Below are 25,761 nucleotides of genomic sequence, written 5' to 3' on the forward strand. Positions count from 1 at the left end.
ACTGTTAACATTGGTAAAAGAAACCTCACCCCAATGCTGTAGTGACGGCAATGCTCTACTGGAAAGAGATTGTCTAAAATACCCTAAGAGAACAATAAAGATGTAACCAAAGTGTTGAAAACCAAATGTGTTGGCAAGTAAAATGTCAACACGTGAGCAGTGGCTGGGCAGTGTTTCATGGTGACATGTTCTTGTGAAATGTTTGTGACAAAGGAATTCAGATAATATGGTTTTGCTCAATTGGGACATTATGCAACTTGTCCCACTTTGCCGATGTTTCTCTTTCCCTGCCTGAAACCATTCAGTCACTTCACTCCCACATTACACATAGTGATGATTCGATCCTCATGTGTTCGCGTGTTTCTTTTTGCCCCTTTGCGCTGTCCCTGTTGATCATTACTGTCTCCCCTTTTGATCCTCCCTCACATTCTGTCTCTTAAGCATTCTCAGTTCTCTGTTTTGGTTCAAATCACACCACTGTTAGCAGTGTCTGGTGTCTTTGATCAACAAGTAAATTTTGTGTGATCACTCTGCCTTAAATGTCTGATGCTCTGCCACGACCGGCTTATCTGCAATGAAGCAGAGCGATTTAAACTGTACTTTGGAAATATAGTTCATCACATTCTACCAGGCGGTTTTCTCATCAGAAAATCCCATACTGCAACATGAATAGGAGGTGCCAGAAGCAGAATGATGATATTGTCATTGTGGGATTAGAAACTGCAGCAGCATTTCCCTAAAGGGACCTTAGTGTTAAACCATTGTGTTATGTTTTAAGTGTAAGGCTTAGCTTTCGGAATTTAAAATAATTCCGAAACTCCTTTTAAAGTTTGGAAATAATAACAGGAGTCACATCACTTGGACACTGACTGTTTGCACACATTTGACATTTACTCTAGTGTAGCAGTAAAAATAAGACATATAGTTATATCAAAATGCATAATAACAAAGGGTCACTTGTACGGCTACAGATAAAACTTATTTGTTTGCTTCAGGAATCAGCGTTGATGTCTTTAAGCATTTCATAGAGATGACTTTGGTCTGTGGTTCTGTTATCACTGCACCACTCTGGTCCCCTTGTGAGTGTGTATGCATTCTTGCGTGTTTGCGTGTGCCCTCCCCATGATGTATATTTTGATATCATCTAGGGGATTTTTTCACACTCCCTGCAGGAGTCAGTTCTCGCAGAGTGGGCCACCCACGGCCACAGCCTCGAGCCACTAGTGGTGGGTGTCACGAATGGGTTACAGGGGGGACAGCTTTTGCACTCACTCATACCCACAAAGACAATTGCTCCGAGAAATGTTTGGAGATGCTACATAGTGCAAACTGTTGCATATGTCCTCCAGTAATGTTCCCTTCCACTCTTTTAACTCTGTTGCTCTCTTTGGTTGCTTCAGGTTGCAAATGGCTTCATTGCCCTTGCCTGACTGGTAGTAAGTGTGTAAATGTTTCTTCCACTACTACTACTTTATGCTAGTTGTCCTTTTCCTTACATGCTTTGTCCTGTTATATCAACCATTGTTCTGTCATATAGACCTGATGTCTTCGTATATAAGATCGGGTTACCCTGAGAGAAGTTGTCAGTGTGTCAAACTTTCTTCCAAGTAGAACGTCTAGTTTTTTTGAATGCCCAGCCCAGCCCTGCTTTCTGTTGATGATGAAGGATTTTACTTTTTAACTTTAATGTCATGTCTGCTTCTGGATTCACATCCGGCTCCACACGTGACAAATTGATCATTGTAATGTCATCTTTAAGATGTGCAAAAAAATTGGATGCAGCAGATGACAAACAAACATACATAAATAAATAAAATGAATGAATAAACAAATGAATAAATAAAGAGATAATAATAAACGAAAACATGTATTAATGGAAAAGGACAAAACATTTAGGATGTTTTGGGCTCTTCAAAGTTGGGCACACGTCTGTGCATGTCAGGACATGTTTGGACAGGAATCTGTGTCAGCTTGCCCTGCAGTCTGATCAGCTTGTGTGGAAGTTTGTGCAGCAATGTAGCGAGTTACAGTTTCTGAGGATTAATGTATTTATTGTTTTGGTGAAGGTAATGTTGCATTGATTTTTATTTTTTATTTTTTTCTGTTTACGAGTAAATCTGCACAAATGCATTCTTGGCCCTTTTTTTTTTGCATCTGCTGCCCTCCGAATGTAATGGAACACTGAGCCTAATTGCATGACTGAAGATATTTGGATTTGATATTAAAATATATGGAACGACATACATCTTTTATATGAACATTGCATATATTTTTCTTTGTGAGAAACTGGTTCTTCCTGAAACTTCATTCTTTGTGTCACATTAAATTGTAGCTTCTTCAGTTTACAAGACGGTAATGTGGGCACACATTTGTGCAAATTGTAACAATGTATGCCTAAGAGAGGCCAGAAATAAAAATCATGTGCTGCAATTACTTTCTGCAATTTTGTGTAATTTTGCTGCATGCGTGTTTATGCTTTCACATTTGGGACTGTGCTGACATGTCTGGCTTGCTCTCAACCACCAGTAAATGTCACTTCAGGTTTTCGGCAAAGGAAGCTGTTGAGTGTTTCTGCCTGACAAGATGGCCTCTCCTGGCATCTGTCATGCCGGAGAAAAGCCTTCTCTTTGATTCCCTCTGACCCCCATTGCGTGTGTAGGTTAGGGGGAAAACTCTCCCATGCTGATGAAGTGTGTGAACGTGTTTGTGCGTGTGTTTGCACGTGTGTGTATTTGTGTGCGTGCGTGTGCGGGCACACTCTTTAGTTGTCTCTGTGGGGATTCCTCACAAATATCTACTCATGAATAAAAAGTAATCTTACTTTGTAGTTTATTGCACGACCTGGAAACATGGCAGCTGTCAATCATAAGCCTTGACGTGGGGACATTTGTGTTGTGAGCGGACCATTTTTGTCGTTATTGCCGTCATTACTGTTGTTGACTCGGCCGTTGTGGCCATGGTTCTCTCATCCTTTCCCCTGGCTGCTTAACTCATCTATCTTGTTTTCTCTGTCTTTATCTGTTGTCTGTCTCTTCACTCTCTCTCTCCATCTCAAAGCAAGGCAAGTTGCCCCACAGAGGGAGTTTTCCCTTGCATCCGTCGCCAAGTGCTTGCTCATGTCAGGTTCTGTTGATGTTCTTGTATACGAATATATAAACAGCATCTCTTCTGTTTTCTTTATTTTCCGTTTGTGTGCTTCTGATAATACTGTTTCGAGCAATATTAAACTTGCGCAACAACCCTTATCCATTAAGTCATTAGCCCTGAGCAATAATAAAGAATGTAATGCATGTTTAAAAAATACTAACATTTACATACACATTATATTGACATGATTAAATTTATGGAAATATCAATCCTCCAAATTAACATGTGCACACTGTTGTCATGAATGCAGTTTTTGTAATTGAATGCAGTTATACAAACCACATTGTTGTAGTGACCAATGAGAGGAAAAACACACACAAGGTTGCAAGTGAACTTCATCAGTGTTTGCCACAGTAACTCCTTTTACATACACACAGACACACGCCGACTAAGCGAATTAACAAACACAAACATGATGCCTGCCGGTGGTCATGAATAAATTAGCATAAATACTGACCAAACGTATTATTATTTATCAAATTAGTCTCTGTACAAGCTCACAGGCCAGTGCGCGCACACACCCTTACACAATATGAACAGAAATTAGGTCGACAGCCTTGAATTAAAGTTAAACCTTATTACGCCTGATTAATCATAATAGCAAGTGTGTGTGTTTGTGTGTGTGTGCGCGTGCATGCGTGTGTTGCCTTGACTTCTTTGACAGCAGATATGAACTATTACAACCTCAATAGCTTTTTAATAGGAAGTCATTTCCATATGTTATTTGAGTGTGGGTGTGTACGTGGTTGCTCCCAGTGGCTTCCTGTTCTCTGAGCTCTGTGAACCGAGATGTGATCTGCCCCCTACAGCTTCCTTTGACTCTTAGACCGTCTGACACTCGCTGTGTGTCAGCCTCTCCGTCTTCTTATCCATGAGGCCTGTCGACATTCGTCCCCCCCCCCCCCTTTGGCTTCAATTCATGCGCTTTTAATGACGCATTGTACATGTTCATTATCCTGATAGACTGACATTGGGGTCAAGTGTGGATGATTCCTGTATGATGGATAACCCTTTCTATAGACTTTGTAATTTACAGTTACGTACAAGAGAAAATAATGACTCGAATGTTAAAATGTTTTAATTAGCCTTGGAAGAAAGTACTGATTAAAAAGGTTGTTTAGTTTCTATTAATCTTGTAAACTTCAGCAAGGCTCTAAAACCACCCTTGACTCAATTCAGTGTTTGTGCGTTCAATCACTTTGTCATCTGAGCTAGCTTTTCTGTTGTTTTGGGCAGCTTCCCTGACTGCTGTGCAACAAAATATACAGCAGTGTAAGTGTGCTGATTGCGAAATAGCATCTTGTACGCACATGTACACAAACGCATAACATATGTACAAACTGTGCATACATTAGATTTTTTAATTTTGGATACTCCATGGGTTGTTCCAACAGTTATGTTTTCCTTTTTGTTTTAGTCTTTGGTGGCTTCACTCTAATATCTTTCTGCTGGACATTTGTTTTAATGCAAAAGCAGGTAACTGGTTATATTTGCACCCTTTATGTGTGGTATTAACATGAATCAAGGGCTTAACATGGGCCAAAATTAGTCTCTTCCTTCAATTCTGATGATGGCATGTGTTGCGGTTCATAGATTAAATGCCATTTTATAGAAAACTGAGATTTATTAATATTACCTTTTGTGCTTCTGGTCCATTAAATAAAATGAAAACAGGGTATCTGCCACTGCACGTTTAAAGTGAAAAAAAGTTCAACCCTCTTGTAAATGTCATCTCTTTCCACCCAAATCTAGATGAAACATCAATGTACAGTTGGCAATTTACACAACTATTCTTCTCTGTCCATCACCTCAGAATTTCTCCACTCCCAAGTTCACAGCAAATACTCGTAGCTTGGAGCACTTCAGTCAGGAGCTGTACTTGTCCCTACAGATCCACTTTCCTCTTATGTAGCCGTCCATCTGCTTGGGAAAACTTCACAAGATACTTCTGTCTTGACACACTCAGAGAAAAGATGAAAGGGAGGATGTCACATCTCTTCCAGTCGACCCTATACATTCATATACACACCCGCAAATAGAAGTATATACACCAGCACACACACATGCACAAACGTAGAACTGAGAGCCCCTTTGCCAATTACTTCTGATATAGCCATACAATATGTCTGACCCATATATTATATGGCACATTTTCCCCTCACATACATTGCATGCAACGAGCATGCTCACAAACACACCAGTAGGAGCTTTGATGTATCCAGGCACTTTATCTCATGTGCAGAAGGTCATGCCTGTAGTTTGGAAACTCTGGGAAAGTAGGTTAAAGCTGACACGTGTTGTTTAAAGGATTGTGTCGGCTCTTCATTAAACTTGCTCACATCCATGTATATGTGTGTGTGTGTCCATTTGTGTACGTGCATGCATGCATTTTTTAATGTAAACATGCCTGAGAGGGGATATTTGCATAATACAAAGTGCGTGTTGGTTTAATCCACGAGGATGATGCTACCTGCCAGGCTGCCCACGCTCCACATCAACACTTGTTACTCTAAATTAAGCCGTTTACTTATGCCCGCTGAACTCGTGTCTGTGTGTGTGGCATTTTTTCATGCGTGTTTAAATGTATGGAAATAGGAGTGGCATGGGAATAATCACATCTATGTTTATCTTTTTATATGAAGCTTCATTATAGGTATGCAAAGGCTATTGCATACCATCCTTGAAATGTATTTTTTTCATTAATTTTAATAGAAGAAGCAAACTGTGTAAGAATATGGTTACAAACCAACAATAGTAGTCCTCTTCTTTAATGGCATCAAGTTCAGGTTGATTTGTGGTCCAAACAGTAATGATATAGCATCAAATAATTAGGGAAAATTGATTTATCATATGTTGTGATGAAGTTATGTCACAAGAATTATATTGATGTCGGGCAGCCGCACATAAATCAAAAAGCACTTGCACATACTGTATAGTTAATATTGACAATGACAAATGGTCACTGCTGTAGCATGCACACTGTCAGACGTTCTCTTCCTTTCAAGTTGCTCAACTTGCTGTTGTTGACATCTGGCGTCAAATTAGTCTCTTTCCCGAAGTGGGTGGAGAGGTTTACTGCAAAGGCACAAGACAGCCATGGGGGGGCTTGACTGTTGGATGGGGTGGGACCAAAGTAATTGAAGGTCATACAGGCCTTTAAGTCATGGCAGCACAGTGCAAGAATTATTGCCTGCTTATATATGAGATGTGTGTTCTCTTCGTATGTGATTACAAAAACGAATCGTATAATTACAAAATTCCTAGTCCATATTCATATTGGTGTCTCTGACCAGTAGCTACTGCAAATGCACATTTTCACTTTCTCTTAGTACATCAGAACTTCTACAATGGAACAGCCTAAATGTCGTGATCATAACCATGGAGAGTGATCTGCATGAATCCCCTTCATAGTGATATTTATGAACAATTATCCCCTTCTTTAAGTTCACTTTCCATGTTCTTGTTATTTTTTGTGATGAGAAGCTATAGATCTGAACATAACACAACGGTGCATGCTATTGATGCGGTATTCTTTCTTTAGCTCTGTGTTGTTTCTTTGTGAATTGCTGTGAGTTAACAAGCTGAATATGCACTTGGGGGAGCGTATCGATCCTTGTGCTATGTTTATCCTCTTCTCTCTTTGTGCCAGGCAGATGTGTGTTTGTGCATATTTATATTCTGTCTAATTATCGTCTCCATGGGAATCGACTCGGAGAGTTGACTCAGGTCAAATCAAGGGAAATGAGTTGCGGTTGAGGCTTATTTAAATCATTTAAAAAGGAGTGTTCACTGAATGATGCATTTGCCACCTATTTAAAAAGGTTTCAGTAAAAATGAAAATCCAAAACTAACCTGGGCTGTTCTTGGTGTGTTTGACCTCCATATTCTTTCCCTTTAAAAAATGCTTTAAACTACAGATACAAGATGAAGAACATACTGTACAAGCTGTTAGATCACTTAAGCTAATATTCTCAAAGGGATCTATCCAAGCTGTTATTGCTGTTCATGAGGTCATGCACTTTCTTACTGGTTGCGTGAGTCTTAATGTTTATTAGATTATAGATTATAATGCACATGAAGCTGATCCTGTTAGACTGTATCAAATCCTTGTTTTCCATGACACAAAGAAACACACAGCTAAGCATGTTTTAAGCCCTTGTGATGTGTGATGAGGGCACGAGTGTTTAAAGTGTAAACATTTACCATCATGGAGACCACAGATTTGTTTACATGGACAGTCCAGTGATAGAAACCTAAAAAAAAAAAATCGAAACATTTGTTTTTCCTCTTCTTTGTAACATTTAAAGCAATTGGTTGATTTGTGACTGGGAAAATTGGGTTTTACTGCAGTTTAATGAGATCATTTTCATGCTCATGTAATTTACAATCTGTTAAAAACTTCCAAGACAGTTGCAGTATCCAGTTGATCCTTCTGAAAAATAGGATCTTTAATAGATCAAATAAATATTACAAGAAAATTAAGCATATGGAAGAGGAAGTAACCTGTGGAAAAGCAAATTATTTTCTAATGTACAATAATGACAATTCTCAATACAGATATGCCAACACCCCTTACTTGTTCTTTTTTTTTTTTATTGGCTTTTAATGTGTTAATTGTTGTATTCGTTTGTTCAGACGAGTTGTTGGGTCTTACCTTGGTAGCTGACATTTTCAGCAGCTACCAAGGTAAGACCCTACAATTTGTCTGAACAAAACGAATACTATGGCTATCACAAATGAAGACCTAACGAACACAATCCAACGAAAACTATATAACTGTTTAATGTGTGTGTATGTTCAGATCATGCTCTTTAATTTGATTCGATTTTGCAGGTGTGCTTACATGATTTCATGCTGTTTGTATGCTATAGATATGGGTGGTCACAGCTTCAGGCCTATGCACAGCTGTTTCCTCCGGTCCTGTGTATTATTCTTTGTGTCTGTACTTCTCTTTGGCAGCTAAGACTGCTCATACCCTAAACAAAGTGGGTCCTGCTCTTTAGCCCACATTTAGTACCGCCAGTCCCTTGTCTCCTTTCATCTTCCGTTGTTTTGCGGTTCTTGTGAGGCTGTGCCAAAGTTAACTGAATGGCAATTGTGTGCAGGAAAAGTTCTTCTGCCTTGGCCCTTGTTTACATTTGTTGAGTTACTGAAAATAAATGGTTAGGCTTGAGGGTTTTGTTTCATGAACATGCACATACAAGGTTTGCAGCAACATTTTGAACACAATTCAAAAGTTGAATGTCATATTCAGACTTTTTCAGCAAAGTCTACTTTTACCTCTCCGCTTTTTATGGCATACTCTCCATCAATTATTTTTAAAGTGAGATTGCTACTACTGGTTTTCATGCATTTGCCCATTACCACCATTTCAGGTAATCAAAGTGCTTTGAGATTCTTGACATGGGTTCATTTCATGGGTTCATTTTCACTATTTAACTATTGATTTCATGTAAAGATTATTGGTTTACCATTTTGTAGTTCTTGTAGTAAACCCCAGGAAGTTGAATGCAAGATAAAAAGTAAATTTTAATTCAGGATGTCATATTTTCCAATAATATGCCTTAGCAATGGAATTTCTGATACAATTTGTGGCCCCTCATTTTGGTGCACATATTGAAACCAGAGGAAACAGCTGTGTATGTTTTAGTGCACAGATGAGGGAGACCAAGCTAACATTTCCGACTCAACGCTCACATCTTTTGCCAGCAGTAACCCGATTGACGTGATAATACAAACAAGCCTACTGATCAAGCAGAGGCTGCAATCAACTGGGCAGTTCATTGGGTGTATTGGGACCCCTGCAATGTGGCCTCTTTCCCGAAAACATAATTAGCAGAGGAGCATGAACATTTCAATATCAGACAATAATATCCAGGCTTAATGGCTTGGCAGAGGCATGTGCGAAGTGACTGGAATTTTGTTTTGAAAAGGACAAATTTAGCTCCCTGGTGCATTTACAACAGGTTAGTCATTTCTTTCTAAAGCATGTGGCTTGCAATTAACTAGGACAGAGCTTTGACACAAAATGTGATGTCTTTTTTGTGGCAGCTACAGGAATACATCAATCATGGAATGTGCATGATGCAAGCAAAGGCAAGAGCGTGGCTTTTTTGAGTCCATACAAAATAACATTAACTCAGCTGTGAATTTGCCCATTGTTGAAATAAATAAACAAACACAAAATAAGAAATCCACACCAATTAATTGCCAAGACACTGCTCACATATAAAACACGCATGCACAATCCACCACTAGTTTTAATCGTATGTTTTATTCCACATTGGTTGTTGCTGACGTCATTTTATCCTTAATTAACCTTCACCTCCACTATCTGCAAAATGGTATACCAACGTATACTTAAAAAAAGTCCCCGTTTACTTCCTCAAATTTCAAATTAATAACTTAAGATAGCGATTAGGTGAATTTAATGAACCAGGCCATTCTGATTGTTAGTCCAAGGTGAACTGTCTTTAATTAATTGCATACAGAAGCAAATCTTCCCGCTATCCCATTGTTTTTTTTTTTTTAGTGTGTGCATGTGTGTCTGCATATGTGTGTCTTGCTCAGTACTTGATCATGCGTGATTGATAGATGTGTTTGTAGGTGCAGCTGTCCTGCAAAAACCATTAGTGCATGCTATTGTCAATGATGATGAGCCTTTGAAAACCCTCTTAATCTGGACAATTATCATTTTTCATTTTTTGTGGTCCCTGCACACCTTTAAATATGTGCTTCTACTCCTTTAAGTGTTCCACACTCACACGCATCCAATTAGTCACACCATTTCTCCTCTCCGAATGACCACATGCATCTTTCCGTCCGACTCCACTTGGCTAATGGGGATGACAGTTGTGTGTTTGTGAGTGTGTACCACTGTCTCCCTGCAAGTGCAAATGCATTTAGATTTGCCTGCATGATCCGGGGTATGTCGTAACACATAGCTTAAGCAGACAATCAACTATTTCCAGACCTGCAGCCTAATGACAGTTAGCTCATTAAGCTGTAGTAGTCAGCGATGCTCTAATTTAGCACAAAGCAGGATAAATCTCTTCTTGCTGTAGATGACCTTCACTTTACGAGAATCATGTTTATAAGGTGGTTATTTTAATTATTGTGAGTGACTGTGATGGCCTTGCAGCAAAGAATCAATGACAAGGAAAGTTTTATCAGTAATTAAAGGGACTGGTGTGTGTTTTCATTAGCAGTTTGGACTATAATTGTGCAGAAAACTGACCACTGAATGTCAAATTTGTCTCCCCCTCCTCAGTAACGTTTCAGTTGTCTGTACTCCAAACTGAATTTAAGTCTTTTTTTTTTTTCTGTTGACCAAGGACATTTGAGTTTTACAGCAAAAAAATGAATGTGTTGTATTAATGAATATATTAATTAGCTTGTTCCAGAAGAAGGCATTCTTTTCAAGCCTTGATTTAACCTCTGTAGAGTTTCACGTTGCTGAGTTTGAGATCATGAGCAGAACCTTTCTTTTTCAAAGCTTAAGCTTTTCCTCCTCCACTTTGATAAATCTAATTTGGTATCGTCCGTCCAAAATACTTTATCGCACAATTCTTAAGAGATGTTTTTGTCCTTTTTGGCTAATGCCTGCCTGTAATTGCTTAACTTCTTTTATGAGTCTGGTTGGAGCAACAGTAGTCTATTTTTTTTCCATTAAGTCTTCTGTGAAAAATAGACTGCTCCTCCATCACTCCACCTGGCTATGGCCAACTTTTGCGTAGTGGCTCTGATTTATTTTCCATTTTCTCTCAGCTTCACAATTGCTTATTTTCCCACCAACCGGCAGCTCTCTTAACTAAATAAATGCAGTCCTCTGCAACGAAATGGAAATCTGAAACAGACCATTGCCATTTGGTGATATTTATTATTTGAAACATCAATGCATTACAACACATCTGGGCAACAAAGCACACCTGTATGTCAATAATATGTTCAAATACTTTTACTCACATGAAAAATGGTTAAGACTTATGTTATTATTATTTGGCAACTGTTTGCCCTTCATAAATAAAATTGAGTTAACTTGGTTATTTAAAATTTATATAAAATGACATATATTAATTTTGCTTTAGTTGCTAAAATTGAAGAAAAAAGGCTGCTGTTTTTTTGCTGTTGTTTTTAATCATCCTCTTTTGTATAAAATTGTGAAAGCTCCCCTTTTCAAGTATGTTCCTATTGCAGACACAGGTCTGAAATACGGTGATATGAAATCCAATTAATAATAAAAAAACGATCCTCCAGGGTTCCTTCTGGTAGCAAAGAAAGTCCTCTTGTGTATTGCATGCTAGTTACCACAATAAGGTTGTGTTATATGTATTTACCGTGGCAATGTATTGTTCATGCACAAGTGAAATTAAAGCTGCGTCTCAAGCTCCACAGTTCAGTTCTGCTTGCCGGTTTACAGTTTACAACGGTTCATCTTGATCTGGCATATGTTTCTACCGCGGGCTAAGTATGTAGGCGTCTTCGTAGCAGGAGGACAGCATGCAGCTTGCCAATGAGTTAACCAAAGATGACATGACACGGTACAAGGCGGATATTATCTGTATACTGAACAAGGAACACGATCTTAATTCCTCTTCGAGTGTTTTGTGTCTACTGTCAGCTAATTAGGGGATGGCAGTTTGTTGAGCTGATGTAGGGTGAACCGCACTGTACTGCAACTCTCAACAAATGGGTGCCGCAATAATTTAGGATCCTTTACAAAAGACACACAATATTTCCACTACACTTAACTGTATTGAATCACATCATTCAATGGAAAAGGGTCTTTTGTTCACGTCTGCAATATTTTCTTGTTTTTATGTCTGTTTAGAGGGAGTGTGTGAAATCTGGCTGACCAGCGAAGACACTGGAGCTTATGGTCGAGACATTGGGACTGACCTGCCCACTCTACTGTGGAGGCTGGTTGAGGAGATTCCTGAAGGGGCTATGCTTAGGCTCGGGATGACCAACCCTCCTTATATCCTGGAACACCTTGAGGTACATAAAACCACAAACATTTGTGTTAATTCATGGCAATGTTAACAGGAGATATTGTCTGAATGTGTCTTTGGGAAAAAAAAATAAAAATAATAATAAGGACAATAGAGCTGAGTGTAGAGATTTTTTGTTAGTTTTTTTGGTTTTGTAGTGTCCCTGTGGCATATTGTTATCTCTTCTAGTGGACAAACATTGCTTTGTCTAGATTTAATAAACTAAATGCCTTTCTGTTTTGCTTAGCAAGCAGTATGGCTGCAAACCTCCATTCATTAGTGCAGTTCATTCTCCTCTCTCACTAATGAGTCAATTAAGGACCATTGTGTCCTCTTTAGTAGTCTCGTTTTATCAGTCATTATTGCTTTGCCTAATGGAACAATGGACATTGTTATGCCCTCTTCCTCTCTCCGTTCAGGCTGCTCTTTGCCATGTGTCTTGTCAGTCTTACTTACTATCATTGAAATCGCCCAATTTTTATCCTATCTTGGTGTGTTTTTTTCTGCATCTATTGGCTCGGTCAGTGGTAACAGTAGATGAAGTCACAATTTTCAATAGGAAATAGACTTACCAACCCAGACAACAAATTTGTTTTTGGGGAGGCAGGAGCAGAAATTAATACATATTTAAGGAATGTGGAGAATAGATTAACATGTGACTCTTATTTGTTGGAATAATTGGAATGAATCAACATTGATTACTATAAATCAATAATGCATGATGTGGTCAAACAATAATTATATTATTTTATATAAATTTTTGCCGTTGTCAGTAACATCTAAACATTATTAGTTAACAATTTAAAGTATGTTTTCCATCCAAAAACTGTAATAAGTGGCTGTGCTGGATCCTATCTCAGTTTGACTGAACAAGAAGCAGGGTACACCCAGGCCACTGTTTTGCTGGTACTGTTACTATTTATTTTAAATTATTAGCTGTTCCTCACGATAATTTTATGAATCAAATCTACTTATGAATGATTATTTCCAGTATTAGTAAAATGCAACTTGAACATGATTAAGCTGATCGCCGTCCTTGTAGCATTCTTTTCAACTTTGTGTCTTCTATTTGGGCTATGATGACCGAAATTGCATTTGTCTTAAGATGTTATGATGGTGTTTTCGACATAGGTTTACATTTCCAGGGTCCCCCACCATATTTAACCTATGAATATGTGATTGCTCATTTCTGAGAAGCAATTGTGCTTATCTTTTTGAAATTACTATCAATCTCTGAGGAAATGTATTTGGAAATGTTGAAGCAAAAATTAAAAAGGGAGAAAGAGATTACATGGAGGACTCAAACGGAGTTCTAACCTAGAAAAGAAAGACAAACTTTTAAAGTGGACACCCTACAGTATATGCATTTGAATCAAACAATTAAGACTGATAGGCTATCATAAACTAAAATGAGGACAAAACTACAGGAAAATGGGGATGAAGGCCCGGGGATAGATTTGAGGGGTAAAGAGGAGTGAGAACAGAGCTTTGGGATGTAGCAGTGGAGGTTGTAATTAACCAGGGGTTAATGGAGGTGGCTAATTGTCCCCCACATGTATAGGTAGGGTTTCTGCTTGGCTACATTACAATTAAAAACCACCCTCCTAATGATAGGGAATAACAATTAACTGATAATTAGAAATATGCTCGGATGACACACTATCTTAGTCTCTCTGTGTGTATTTTAATAATCATTTCATATGCTCGCAACCCGTTTATTGTTACTGTCCGTGCATCACATTGAATTATATCTTCTTTCTTTTAATTCCTCAGCCAATTAACCTCAATACAAAAAAAGATAAGAGTCATCATCTTCAATTTATCTTTGCCTTTTGTTGCTCTTGTCCCCCATTTACCCTTTCTTCACTCAACTTCCACCCACACTTCACTTCTTGATTTGTTTCCTATCCACTTCCACAACCCTCTTTGCTGACCTACTTGTAAACGCCACGTTGATGATTATTAATTGGCACCAATGTCAACTTTTTGCTCGATTATATTTTTTGTTTGCTCCTTTTGAGCCTGCAGGAACCGTAAACTCTAAGGTTGCTAATTGACGTAAAAAGTAAACCTGATAAAGATCCTTTTTTTAATTTCACGGGAATATTGACCTCTCAAACGTAGCCACAATAGTATATCATTATTTGGCCGATACCGCCTATGTATACAGTATTCTACTATTTCTATATTCTATTTCATTTCATTTATTTTTTTCATTCTTTTGTTCGTTCATCTCTTCATTCATTTATGCAATCATTCATTCATTTGCAAAATTGTGCCTTATACTAAAAAATTAACGGTGTATTTGCCGTCCAACTGTGTAGGGAACACTACAGGATGTACTCTGCCTCCTGCTCCTCCACTGGCATCGCGAGGAAAAGAGCTAATAAGTAAATAAGATGCATGATAACTTTCATGCATTTCATTACATCACATTGCAGGGATGCCTTTTGAGGCAGCTTTCTGTAATATGGCCAAGTTGAAGAGATAAATGTACACTACACAATGAGCTGTTTTCTAGTCTTTATGACGGACTTGCATCCTCTCTCCCTCTTAACTGACTTGCATCCTCTCTCCCTCTTAAATGTTTCCTGTAAAATTAATAAAAACATCTCCTTTTCTTACCTTTAAATTCGTACTTTTCTTCTAATTGCGACATTTTGTCCACTTTCTCCGTGACAGTGGTAATCACAGCAATAAGAACGGTTTGATGATAAAGACCAAAAGTCGATGTAGTCATCACATAGAGTGATGTCCAAATTACAGCCTGCTCCCTTTTCATTTTAAAAAGAACAGCGCTTATACTGTGAAACAGCATCATAGTAAATGGCCGTGATTGAAACTGAAAATGTTAAGTAACGTCTTCTCTTCTTCTGAAAAGTTCACCCCTCCAAGCACACTCGCTCACATTTTTCTCTGCCTTGTCTCCGCCTGACACCCAAGAACATGCAATTTCCTCTCGTGTGCTTCGCTCTCTTTTTTTTTCTCCTGTCAGACATCCTCAGTACCATTTGCTGATTGGAGCAGTTACAGGCCGAGTCGCCTCTCTTGGTCCTCTGCTCTCTGACGTTTTAGTTGATTGCATTCAGCAATCAGTATTTTTCTTTTTTCGTTTTAAGTAAAATGCTACATTTTTCTTCCTCGTTTTCCGCCATTTTTACACTTTCAGATTCTTTTTGGCCATTCATCCCGCTGTCCATTGAGCCACCTGATAATGAATTGCTAAATGGCTGTCAAAGGTACACCAGATTATCCTTTGATCGTGTAAGGTGTCTCTGCACGCATGGACACGATGCGACCTGTGCGGCTGCTTTTGCAAGCCCCGCGTGTGATTGAATTGAGCATGGTAGCATCAAATGAGGTGTGAAAGTAGCCTCGTACGTTTCAGCAATCAGCCAGGCTGAGATGAATGAAATTGCTCTTGTCCATTAAACATCCTCCTCAAAGATCCTCGGAGTTTGAGCAGAGAGCTATTAGATATGCTGTTCACACATTCCACACATAGTGCGATGCAGTAGTGGGCTCATGAATGACCATACAAACTCATAGGAATTTACTTTACATTTTATGCTTTATTCTAAAAGAATTCTCGCAGTTCCATACGCCATGAAATGGACTTTTTAAAATGTTAAAAATGCATCATGAGAAAGTTTTTATTCCAACGTGATAGTAAGTCTCACACATATGCATGTGAACAAATACGGAATTATTCCCCACACTTATCCTTCACCTTCACACTGAGACTTGCGCAGAAGGAAACTACATGAGCACACACTTAGATGCCAACACTTCACGACCATTTTCATTTTAATGAACCCTTTGGGGGCCTCTTCACATTAGCGGCTTAATGTTGCATTGTGTGAGGGACCGCCACACCAAATGAAGCCCCCACAGTCAAACTGTTCTCATACGTCTCGAAATTATGACCTCTGGCTTCTTTCATAGTCCTTTGTTTTCTGAATGATGGTAATCAATTTAAAGGGTTTCTGGAGACTATGCTTGCCATGGTTGTTGGAGATTGAAAATGTTGAGTTTTTTTCAATATAATTAGAGGATTTAATGAGCAAAAACAACACCTTAAGAATGCATTCACCATTTAAGCCTTTCGTCTACCGTTTTAACAAACCACCAAATATCTTGCTAATGTGCAGCTGTTTCCTGTCTATTTTGCTCCACCTCACTAAACATTGTAGATGAAGGCCGAGGTGTGCTTCATCTGCCTCAGCAATTCCACGCAGGCACCTTTCTTCTTCATTTTTTGAGAAAAAGTTTTAATTGGGCCATTTTTTTTCCCTCCGCTTGGCAGCGTCTAGTTTTTGTTTTTTTATCCTGCTGAGACTGTCGCTAAACTCATGAGTTGCACTTGAATTACCTTGGATTTCATGATAAAAAGTGAAACAAATATGCTCATTTATGAAATGACCTTTCGTCTACCAAATCTCTGGTATCAATCAGTTATTATACAAACGTGTTTGGAATAATGAAAGTATTTATATATTGTTGTCATTTTAAATCTATGAAGTAAACTAGACACCAATATACACCAATGCAAAGTACATAACTATGGATTCACTATCATTGGTACTCCTGAACCTGTTTTCCAAACAGCAGATGGTCTTATTCCGCTGAAATTAGTGTTACAAAGTTAAATGAAACTGCAAGTCGTTGGTTTACACACAAACAACTTTAACATGCATGTTTTCATTTGAGATCTGTAATATTTTGTAACCAGACATTTTTGTTGGACTTAAAAAGTCTGAGTAACAACAAACATTCTTCTGTAAATTTGTAAAAAAATAAAAATAAAAAAATAAAAAACAATGTACGCTATATTTTAAACTTAATTGGGCATTTTGTTTTCTTCTGCATAATAGTCACCTCAGTCACTATTAACATGTGATGGCAATGTCCCATTGATTTTTTTAATTTGTACAATTCATGTATTGTAACCACACTGTGTGTGGTGCTGAATGCTGACATTACCCTCATGGGAAAATTAAGTACAATCCTTGAAATGTATAATATCATAAGAAGCTCAGTTTCTCTTGGCTGCGGCTGAATGCACTTCCCACCAAGTGGGATTTGACGTACTATCCTGGGAACAGATATAGAATACAGTTACCCTCAGACTCCCTTGGGTATACCCACTTAATACAACTTGTGGGTTTGTGTATGGGTGTCCATGGTTAACAAATATATAAGGTGCGCCTTTCAAATTCCAGCGCTGTTGTCACAACATAAATATTTCAACCCAAGCTACAAATTATACATTTTCCCCTTCAGCAATGGCCAAATGATCAAAAATTACATTTACAAAGGGATCTCCTACGTCCTTCATGATCTCTCATCTGCCATAACATTCGTGGGGTGAGTCCATTGATATAGAACTGGGTTCTGGACTTCCTGAACTAACAAACCACAGACTCTCTCCCTCTTTGTCTCTCACCCCCAAAATCTAAAACATACTCTACCATTTTATCTGTAATGTAAGCTTTCAAACAAGCACAGGCAGGCCATGGTTCAGAAAGCAACAGTCAAATCCCCAGAATAGAACTTTCGTAAGGAAACAAAAGGCTGCAGTTTGTTTGTTTTTTTATGAAATAGAGGAGAGACATAGAAGTTAATATGAGATCTTTCAACCTAGTGTTTTTCTACCCTCCCCTCCCTTTTTTCCTGCCTACCGTATACTGTCTGTTCCTTTCAGTGCTATCTGATTTTAAGGGGCTAGATATCAGATGCTTTGAGTTAAAGCAGTTAAGATAGAACCTTTCTGATTTGTTTGTTTATCAGAGCTGATTTAGCGAAGATGAAAGGGTTTTGTGTCTCGCTCGCATGAGTGAGAGCGATAGGCTTCATGGGGCAGGGAGGGAAAAAGTGACACACTGTTATACCGATGTGAAACTGATAATCACAACTCATCCTCAAAGATGTACTTGTACCACAATTTAACGGAAAAAGCTCATCAGCCTACGAGGTGATATTTGAACGTGCTGTCGTTATCGCCACATCATTTTCTCTGTGGACTCACGAAAGTGTCCCTGAGCACTAAAATGGCCTGCTCTCTGCAGGGATCGCTAACGACAGAGATTCATATCAGGATTGTGGATAATGATTAGAGGATGGGATGCACTCTGTCAGACACACATGATAAATGGCTCATGTGAATGAAAATTCCTCCCCTTATGGATTAATCCCGAAGTTGCCTTCAGCAGTACCCTGGTTCTTAAACTACCACGTTCAGACCTCATTCATCGCCAGTACTCCTATACATATTCAGCTCTGTCATCTGGGAGTCATCCGGGGGTATCTTGACTGCAACATATTGCACTACCTAATAATCTATGCCGCTTGCATACTAAAACAACACTACCATGAACATAGCCACGCAGAAACAAGGAGTTTACACGCATGGATCCAGTTTCTACCCTGGTATCCATTGCTGACCTCCAGACAGATGACTCTCCTCATCAAAATAATTGACAGCTCACTAAGCTCAGTTCACAAGTGCTAAAGGCGACAGTTTGGCTTCGTCCCAGTGTGGCTTCGTACTATGACCTGTACATGCTGATTACACTCACACTGGACATGCATGTCACACTAACTCTGATGGTTTCTTTGACGTGTTCTTTTTTTTTATTTTTGCACGATTTTGATGATAAAGTATTACTGTAAAATTTAGCATAGATTCAGAGCACACACTTCAATGTATGTCTGTTCTTTTGAAGTCATCCTAGTGACACAAGTATTATGATAAAAACATATATATCCATCTATAAGCTAGTGTTGAACACTTTTCAGGAATCTAAAAGCCATCTTTGAATTTATCCAGTGACCCTGTAATCAAAAATTTTAACACGCCCGCCACATACAAACCCCAATTTTAACAAAGTTGGGATTGAACATTTGCAACAAAACAAAGTTGAGCCATAAAAAGTTGAGCCGTTTAATCATTAAATATCTCAGATGTATGACGTGACAGAAGAGTTAGGAGTTAACTGTACGATAAAAATCATCTTGCAGACAGGAAGGATGAAATAACTCAAAGAAAACAAAAAAAAAAAAAGATAAAACACTGGGACACTTCCCGGCACTAAAACCTATAAATATGAAGTGAACACTTCAGCATTGATGTTTTGATGATGACAATTTTATGTCGCTGTCCAGTCAATCAAGACAGACAGCAAGTACAGCGTTGTCAGCCTGAGAGATTGCATCATCACATATTTATATGTTCCAATACTATATACAGAATATATATTTGATAATAATAAAATGAGTTTATCAGCATACCTGGTTGATATTTAACATTGTCCAACTCGAAAATGTTTTTGCTATCCAGCAATAGTGTTTGCATTCCCTCAGATCTTATTTCACACAACCATTTGACAAAATGACATCTAGTGAATTCAACACTATTTTCTTTTCAAGGTGGAGCTGAGGCTTTTTTCCCTTACATTATTTTTCTTCCACAAAAATAACAGAGACATTTTTCCACAACCATATGTGCTACTTTCCATATTCCAGTGTTTCATGAATTTCTTTTGGCTTTATATTCAATAGTTTCTTTTTCTGTTATCAGTTGATATTTTGGTCTAAAAGAAGGAAGAAAAGGTTGCTTGCAAGTAGATGGTCAGTCGCTCTTTTGACAATATAAAACTTAGGTAAGACCAAAAAATGATTATTAATCAGATCACTCAAGCAGAGTGGTTTGGGAGCACTTCGAAATGAAATACTGATTGTCAGTTCACAGTACAACCGCAAACATTATTTTATGATGCACTTGAATTGTTTTTCTTTAACCACTCTCACACACATACATATATTCTCTCACACTTGTAGCAAGCTGATTTCTGTCACCAATCAAGCAGCTTTTTTCCCCCCATCCAAATTAATTCTTTCTAATTTGGAGCTTGCAATGGTCAACCCCCTACGGTGCACTGTGACTGAGCTCTCTATGTCGGTGTGAGGACGTGTGTGCACGTACGTGCGTGTACATGTGCGTTTGTGTGTGCATAAAGTAGGAACCTTCTTCAATAGATCTTAATGAGAAGACGGACTGCAATCAGCACATTCTTGTAGGGAATCATTAAATCATTTTAGTCTTCCCTCTCCTTTTCTCTCTCCCCTTCTTGTGGTGATTAGCATTCTAATGATACCACCTTGATGATGTCCATCAGACAAATTTAACATCTGTGCCCTCTCCAGCCTTTTAGTTATGGAAATTAGGGTTTGAAAAAAAAAAAAAATAGCCCTGAAAACTATCCTAATTAATATGGCATATTAAAAAGCAAGTTATTTTAAACCGATTATTTTTTCAAAAAACAACAACAGACGTAATGAGAGTCCCAAATCTTTTTGCGTTTGGTTTTACAGAAATGAACATTGGTAAATGAGGAGAAAAAAAACCTTTTCATCATCATAATTATCAGTCCTGGTAAACACATGAATATATTTGTAAGCCTCCTACTTTCTTGAATCTTTTGAAACATTTAACAAATGGTACCCTTCATTTGTCGTCTGTCCTGTGCGTCTTTAGGAGATGGCGAAGATATTGAATCATCCGCGTGTCTATGCCTTCCTTCATGTTCCTGTGCAATCAGCCTCAGACAGCGTACTCATGGACATGAAGAGAGAGTATTGCATTGATGATTTCAGAAGAGTGGTGGACTTCTTGAAAGAGCGGTAAGGCAAGCTTTTGACCTTTAGTGGACTCGTGGTTTTGAAAGGAGACATCACCTTAATGATGCTGTCTTCTTCTATCACTGTTACTATTTAGTACACCTTTTAATTGTGTTTAAATCCAGAGGACAAGACTTTCTGACTTTGATCAAATGTATCTTGTAGCTTTCCTGTAGTACGGGTTGAAAATCCTTCTTCAGTATGACACAATTTGTCACACTGTCACCTCTAGGTTTGCAGGAGACTGCCCAGCAGGTACATCAAGGGAATAAACCAAACATCATAAAGAGAACTTAGGAGCTGCAGGGGTATAACTGCATCAACATAGAACAAAAGCGAGAAAACCCTTAATATATTCAGAATAGTGTCTCATCTAACATAGCGACATTTGCGCACTCCGTATGTCTTAGCACTCTCACAGTGTTGCACATACTTAAGGCCATCTTATCTTCTCAAACTCTGCTCTTTTGTTCATACGACTTTACTCAGATTTGTTGTTCTTATGCCTGGAGTTCTGGTTCTTCCTTTCATTACACAGTATTTCCCTTTGATGATGCTATTCTTAGCTGTTTCTGCTCTGCATGTGGCAATACAACCCCTGAATATTAATTTAGTTTTCAAAATGCGCAGTGACATCATTGACAACAATCTCCCCTCCAAACCTTCAGTCCCAATATATACCTCTAAAACCGTATCCCCCCTGCACAATCTAAAGTATAATACACACTGTATGTAAAAATAATCAGTTTGATCGTGATTGATTGTTGTTGTGCTTAAATATCAGCAAGATAATACGACATGAAGAGATTCATATGAAAATGGGTTTATGGCTTATATCTGGCTCAAATCTTTTCATATTACAGAGTGATTTAGGAGCATGTGTATATTATATGCAAGGATGTTATTGCTGTTGCCAGATGATAACCTCTTATCCTTAAGTAAGGCTTTCCCAGGAATTAAATGGCAAGCAAGCATGTTTTCAGATAAGCAGTGTATGAGGTATTTGTGGTTCAGCACGGTGTTTAGTTGAGAAATATGACAATGTTATTCTACCCGTTTGCTATTATCTTTTATCTAATTTATTCTGCCATTGCAGATTAAATACGTTAAGGCATTTATATCTTGCCCTAAGCAAGTGAAATCCATTTATTGCAAAATTCGGTACATGTATGTATGTATCTATATATTATAGAGGTAACTTGTAGGTCAACGTAAGTCAACAGTTAAATACATGCTGAAAGGTACAGCAAAAACACATAAGACATTGATACGTATTTACGTTATGGATCACTGGATTATATTAGGTATTAGTTTTTATCTTTTTGTTTATATTGTTTATATTTATTTATCTTACACATTTGGGGATTGCTTAAATATTACGTATGTATTTATACTTTTCCTAATTGTACTATTGCACCACGTAATACTTGGTTTGGTTTTAGTAGTTTTTGGTTTCATTTAGTAACTTGTCGTGTAAAAAGTCATCTTGACCTATCTGGTCTTTGGAGTTTAGATTACCAACCTCAAGTTTGAAACATTATTTGGTATTGGGATGTTTAACTCCAATGCTTGACACGTTTACAGTCCCATATTTTGCTTTAGAATTTATGTCAGGTTTAGAGTTTCCTCCTGTGTCAGTGCTATGGCATGTTTTTCTCGGTTTCCAACCGTCTGTCAAGCCTGTCTTCTAAGTTTTTTAGGTGTCTGATTCGTCACAGTCTTTCATTTGGGCTGAAGACTTAACGCCCCCTCAATGCCCCTTTAACATTGACTCTTGTCTCTGTGTGTTGATTTGTGTCTTCGGTGATTGTTTGGCCTAGTCGAGTTCTCCTCCACTGTTTCCAGTTGTTATTTTAGTGTTCCGATGAAATTCAACACAGTGACACTAATCCTAAAAGTCCGTGACAAATGTCTAAGGAGACCCACACAAGCTTACCACACTCAGTGCATTTCATCGTATGATCTTGTTTATACTGGTAGAGTACTCTGCTGTGCGAGTCATCTTTGTGTGTGCGCGTGTGTGCTTGTATGTATGCACGTTCAGTCCGTTTCTGGCGTCTGTTATCTAAACATAATGTTGGTTAAGTGAACTCAGTGTCGGTACTGATCTAGTAGTTGGCCCAATTTAGCTGCAGCAATAATAACTGGGATGCAACTCTGTCTGGGAGAGAGGCCATATATATAAAATAAATGCAGAATATTACCATCCAGATCAGATAACAATGCAGAAATCCAAGTGTCTGGATAGTTTTTCTTGCAGATGGTAAAACTTGTTTAGAGGACCTAGAAAAAATTAAAAATGCCTATCTGTTTGTGTGAATGTTTGAGTCAGCAAGTGACTAATTCATTTGTCTTTTCACCAAGGTGTGCGCTGTCAAAGCTGACTACTCATACTGAAGGGGGATTCTCTGAGTGTGCGTGAGTTTGTGTATGTGCTTGCGTGTGTAGGTTGGCAGGTGCTTGGGTTAGGAGCCTCGCAGTTGACAATTAGTGCTTTGTCAGACCAAAAGAACTTAACCGCAAAGCAAGAGACAGACCAGCTCTTGTTCAGTGCAAGGTCAGAGTTTATCTACTTGACTCACACATGACAGGAGATAAATATATATATATTTCTTTTCTGCTTCATGCCACCAACATTGCGGAGGTCATGAAGGGTTAAATGTTTCTGGCCTCTCTAATCAGCAAAAACATGTAGACACACATCGGAGCTCCCTCCGTGACATCCTCAACAGTGGAATTCCATGGTAACTATAAGGCAGTAATGTAATAGGTTTTTGAAGTTAAATTTTTTGAATTATTTTTGAAGTTATATTTTTAAATACTATTTAAAGACATTTTCATTTGGCATCCTAGAGGAAAAAAACATCTAACTGTGGAAATTACAAATAATGTGCGATAATCCTCCTTAGTTTTTTGTTAACAGTAATGCTTAATTAAACCACATTGTATTGGAAGCTTTTTCTTGTATAAAATAGAATGCATATTTACATTTGAAGGGTAGTTTTCAAGTCCATTGTTTTGAAATGGCTAATCACCCTCAGAAAAGGCTGTTCAACTAAATGGTCTGGCCTTAACATAACCCATTTTTCCAATTTCATCAGAACAAGGAGCATGCATAAGTCCCACTGTAAGTGGAATGATCATTCCATTATATTTGGTAATTTGTCATCATCGGACAACATTTTTCACCGTTTTCTTCGCGCTTCTATCAATTAAAGTCAAATCATGAAGTGCAGGCTTTCAGTAACGATGTATGGAGAAAATCCTGTTATAGTGGAATAAAGCGGTTACACACTTTGTGAACATGGTCAGAAGATTCTCCACACTTATTTTGCAGTTTATTATATGATCCGAGCAGATCCTCCCTCTCCCCCAACTACGTTCTTGGATTAAGCATGTCTGAACCACAGGGGCCAATGATGAAAGTCATGTAAGTGTCTGAGGGTTGATTGCTGCTGTCTGTGCACAGAGGAGGAGAGTCTGTCAGTTAGGTTGTAATGCATAACTGCAAGGCTAGTCGGCTGCTAGGGGCAGAAGTGGAAGGGCTACCCATTATGTTACCAGAAAGGTATTGATGAAATGAGAGGGAGGTGGTGGTGGTGGGTGCTCTGTGGATGAGGGCCTTCCAGGCATTCTTAAGTTCTTGTCAGCTTTGTGGATCGGTTTTCCAAGGGGTTGTTTGTTCCTGACCTCTGAAATCTCTGTCCACCTCAAGGCGTGGGCATTCTTCGATTAAGGCGACAACCTCACTTCACCTTGCTTTCTCATAGATGTTGACTACTGGCAGGTCCAGTATCAACGTCTTAGGATGAAAGGAAAGAGAAAACGTTTTACTTTCACATTTGAGGTTTTTTAAGATGTATCCGATAGGTCAACAGGTAATTAATGTGTGAGGCTCAGTAGATGACTGGAACAATGACCCTTAACCTACGATGTGACCTGTGGGAACCTAGCCTTCCCTTTTCAATCTGCTAGTAGGGATTTAGTTACCGGTGCCTTTTTTTCTTTTTTTTTTTTTTTTTTTTTTTTTTAAACATCCGTTCTTAGTTTTATGTTGTTAAAGGTTCCAAAGAAATCATGGTGACACATTTAATTTTATTTTAATCATTTGCAACCAATGTGCAACCTATACATGTCAGAATTAAGTAAATCCAAAGGATCCATTTTTTTACCAGCATTTCTGCAGCATACTTCAAAGTTTGGATTATAAAATGACAAAATAAGTTTTAACTCTTGTTTTCCTTTATAAAAAAAAAAGGAAGTAATTTTCCCAATCACAGCCATGTCACGGTCTCGACTATGCTCAGCTGCTTTTTTTTTTTTAAACATATTTTCCGTAAATTGATTTTTCGATTCGTTTGAAATGTTATTTGACCCATTAAATTTGCACATGGCTTATTCACACACATTTATCATGCTAAAAAAGTGACAATAGCATTATTTTTCCTTCTGGCTGTGCTGTTTCCACTTATTTTCTTAGAGCATGGTTTGCAATAACACCCCCTAGTTCTTGGCAAATTGTGAACAAAACTCTATCTACAATTGTGACAAAACAACTCAGACATTATTTCTCTCTTTCCTCATTTCCCATGTCACATTTGTAGGTACCAAATAGCAATCTGCTAAACACTATGTTATTGTTTGCTGTGTAAAACTGTCTGCAGTCGATGCTGTTGACTGTTGATTGAAAGTGTTGATAAATGCTGCATGCGTGTGTATGTGTTTCTGTCTGCCAGTCTGTCTCTTGAGTCTAGTGACTGGCTCCAAACGGCTCCAAGATGGTTGTGTTTGTGTAGCGTCTGTGTGTGTTCATGTGTTAGTCATCTCTATTAGTCAGAGCGAGTGACAGGGTGATATCAAGCTTCCCTGTGTTTCAAGAGGACACAGGCAGTTGTAGCGTGACTGCTTTGAGTGCGTGTGCATGTGTGTGTGTGTGTGTGTGTGT

The 25,761-nt window shown here is 38.3% G+C and overlaps 1 protein-coding gene across 3 annotated transcripts in view; it reads left to right on the plus strand.

Moving 5' to 3' along the window:
* Window positions 1-25,761, plus strand: part of cdkal1 (CDK5 regulatory subunit associated protein 1-like 1) — a 127,399-nt gene that overhangs the window by 59,594 nt on the left and 42,044 nt on the right. For all 3 annotated transcript variants that reach the window (XM_085919163.1, XM_085919164.1, XM_085919162.1), the window contains 2 exons: window positions 11,978-12,144; window positions 20,674-20,819. In XM_085919163.1, coding sequence (XP_085775289.1) covers window positions 11,978-12,144; window positions 20,674-20,819 — 313 coding nt within the window. The remainder of the gene's footprint in view (window positions 1-11,977; window positions 12,145-20,673; window positions 20,820-25,761) is intronic.

Source organism: Syngnathus leptorhynchus, chromosome 8, assembly GCF_054491065.1.
Source record: "Syngnathus leptorhynchus isolate UIUO chromosome 8, UIUO_Slep, whole genome shotgun sequence".
In the NCBI taxonomy this organism is placed as follows: Eukaryota; Metazoa; Chordata; class Actinopteri; order Syngnathiformes; family Syngnathidae; genus Syngnathus; species Syngnathus leptorhynchus.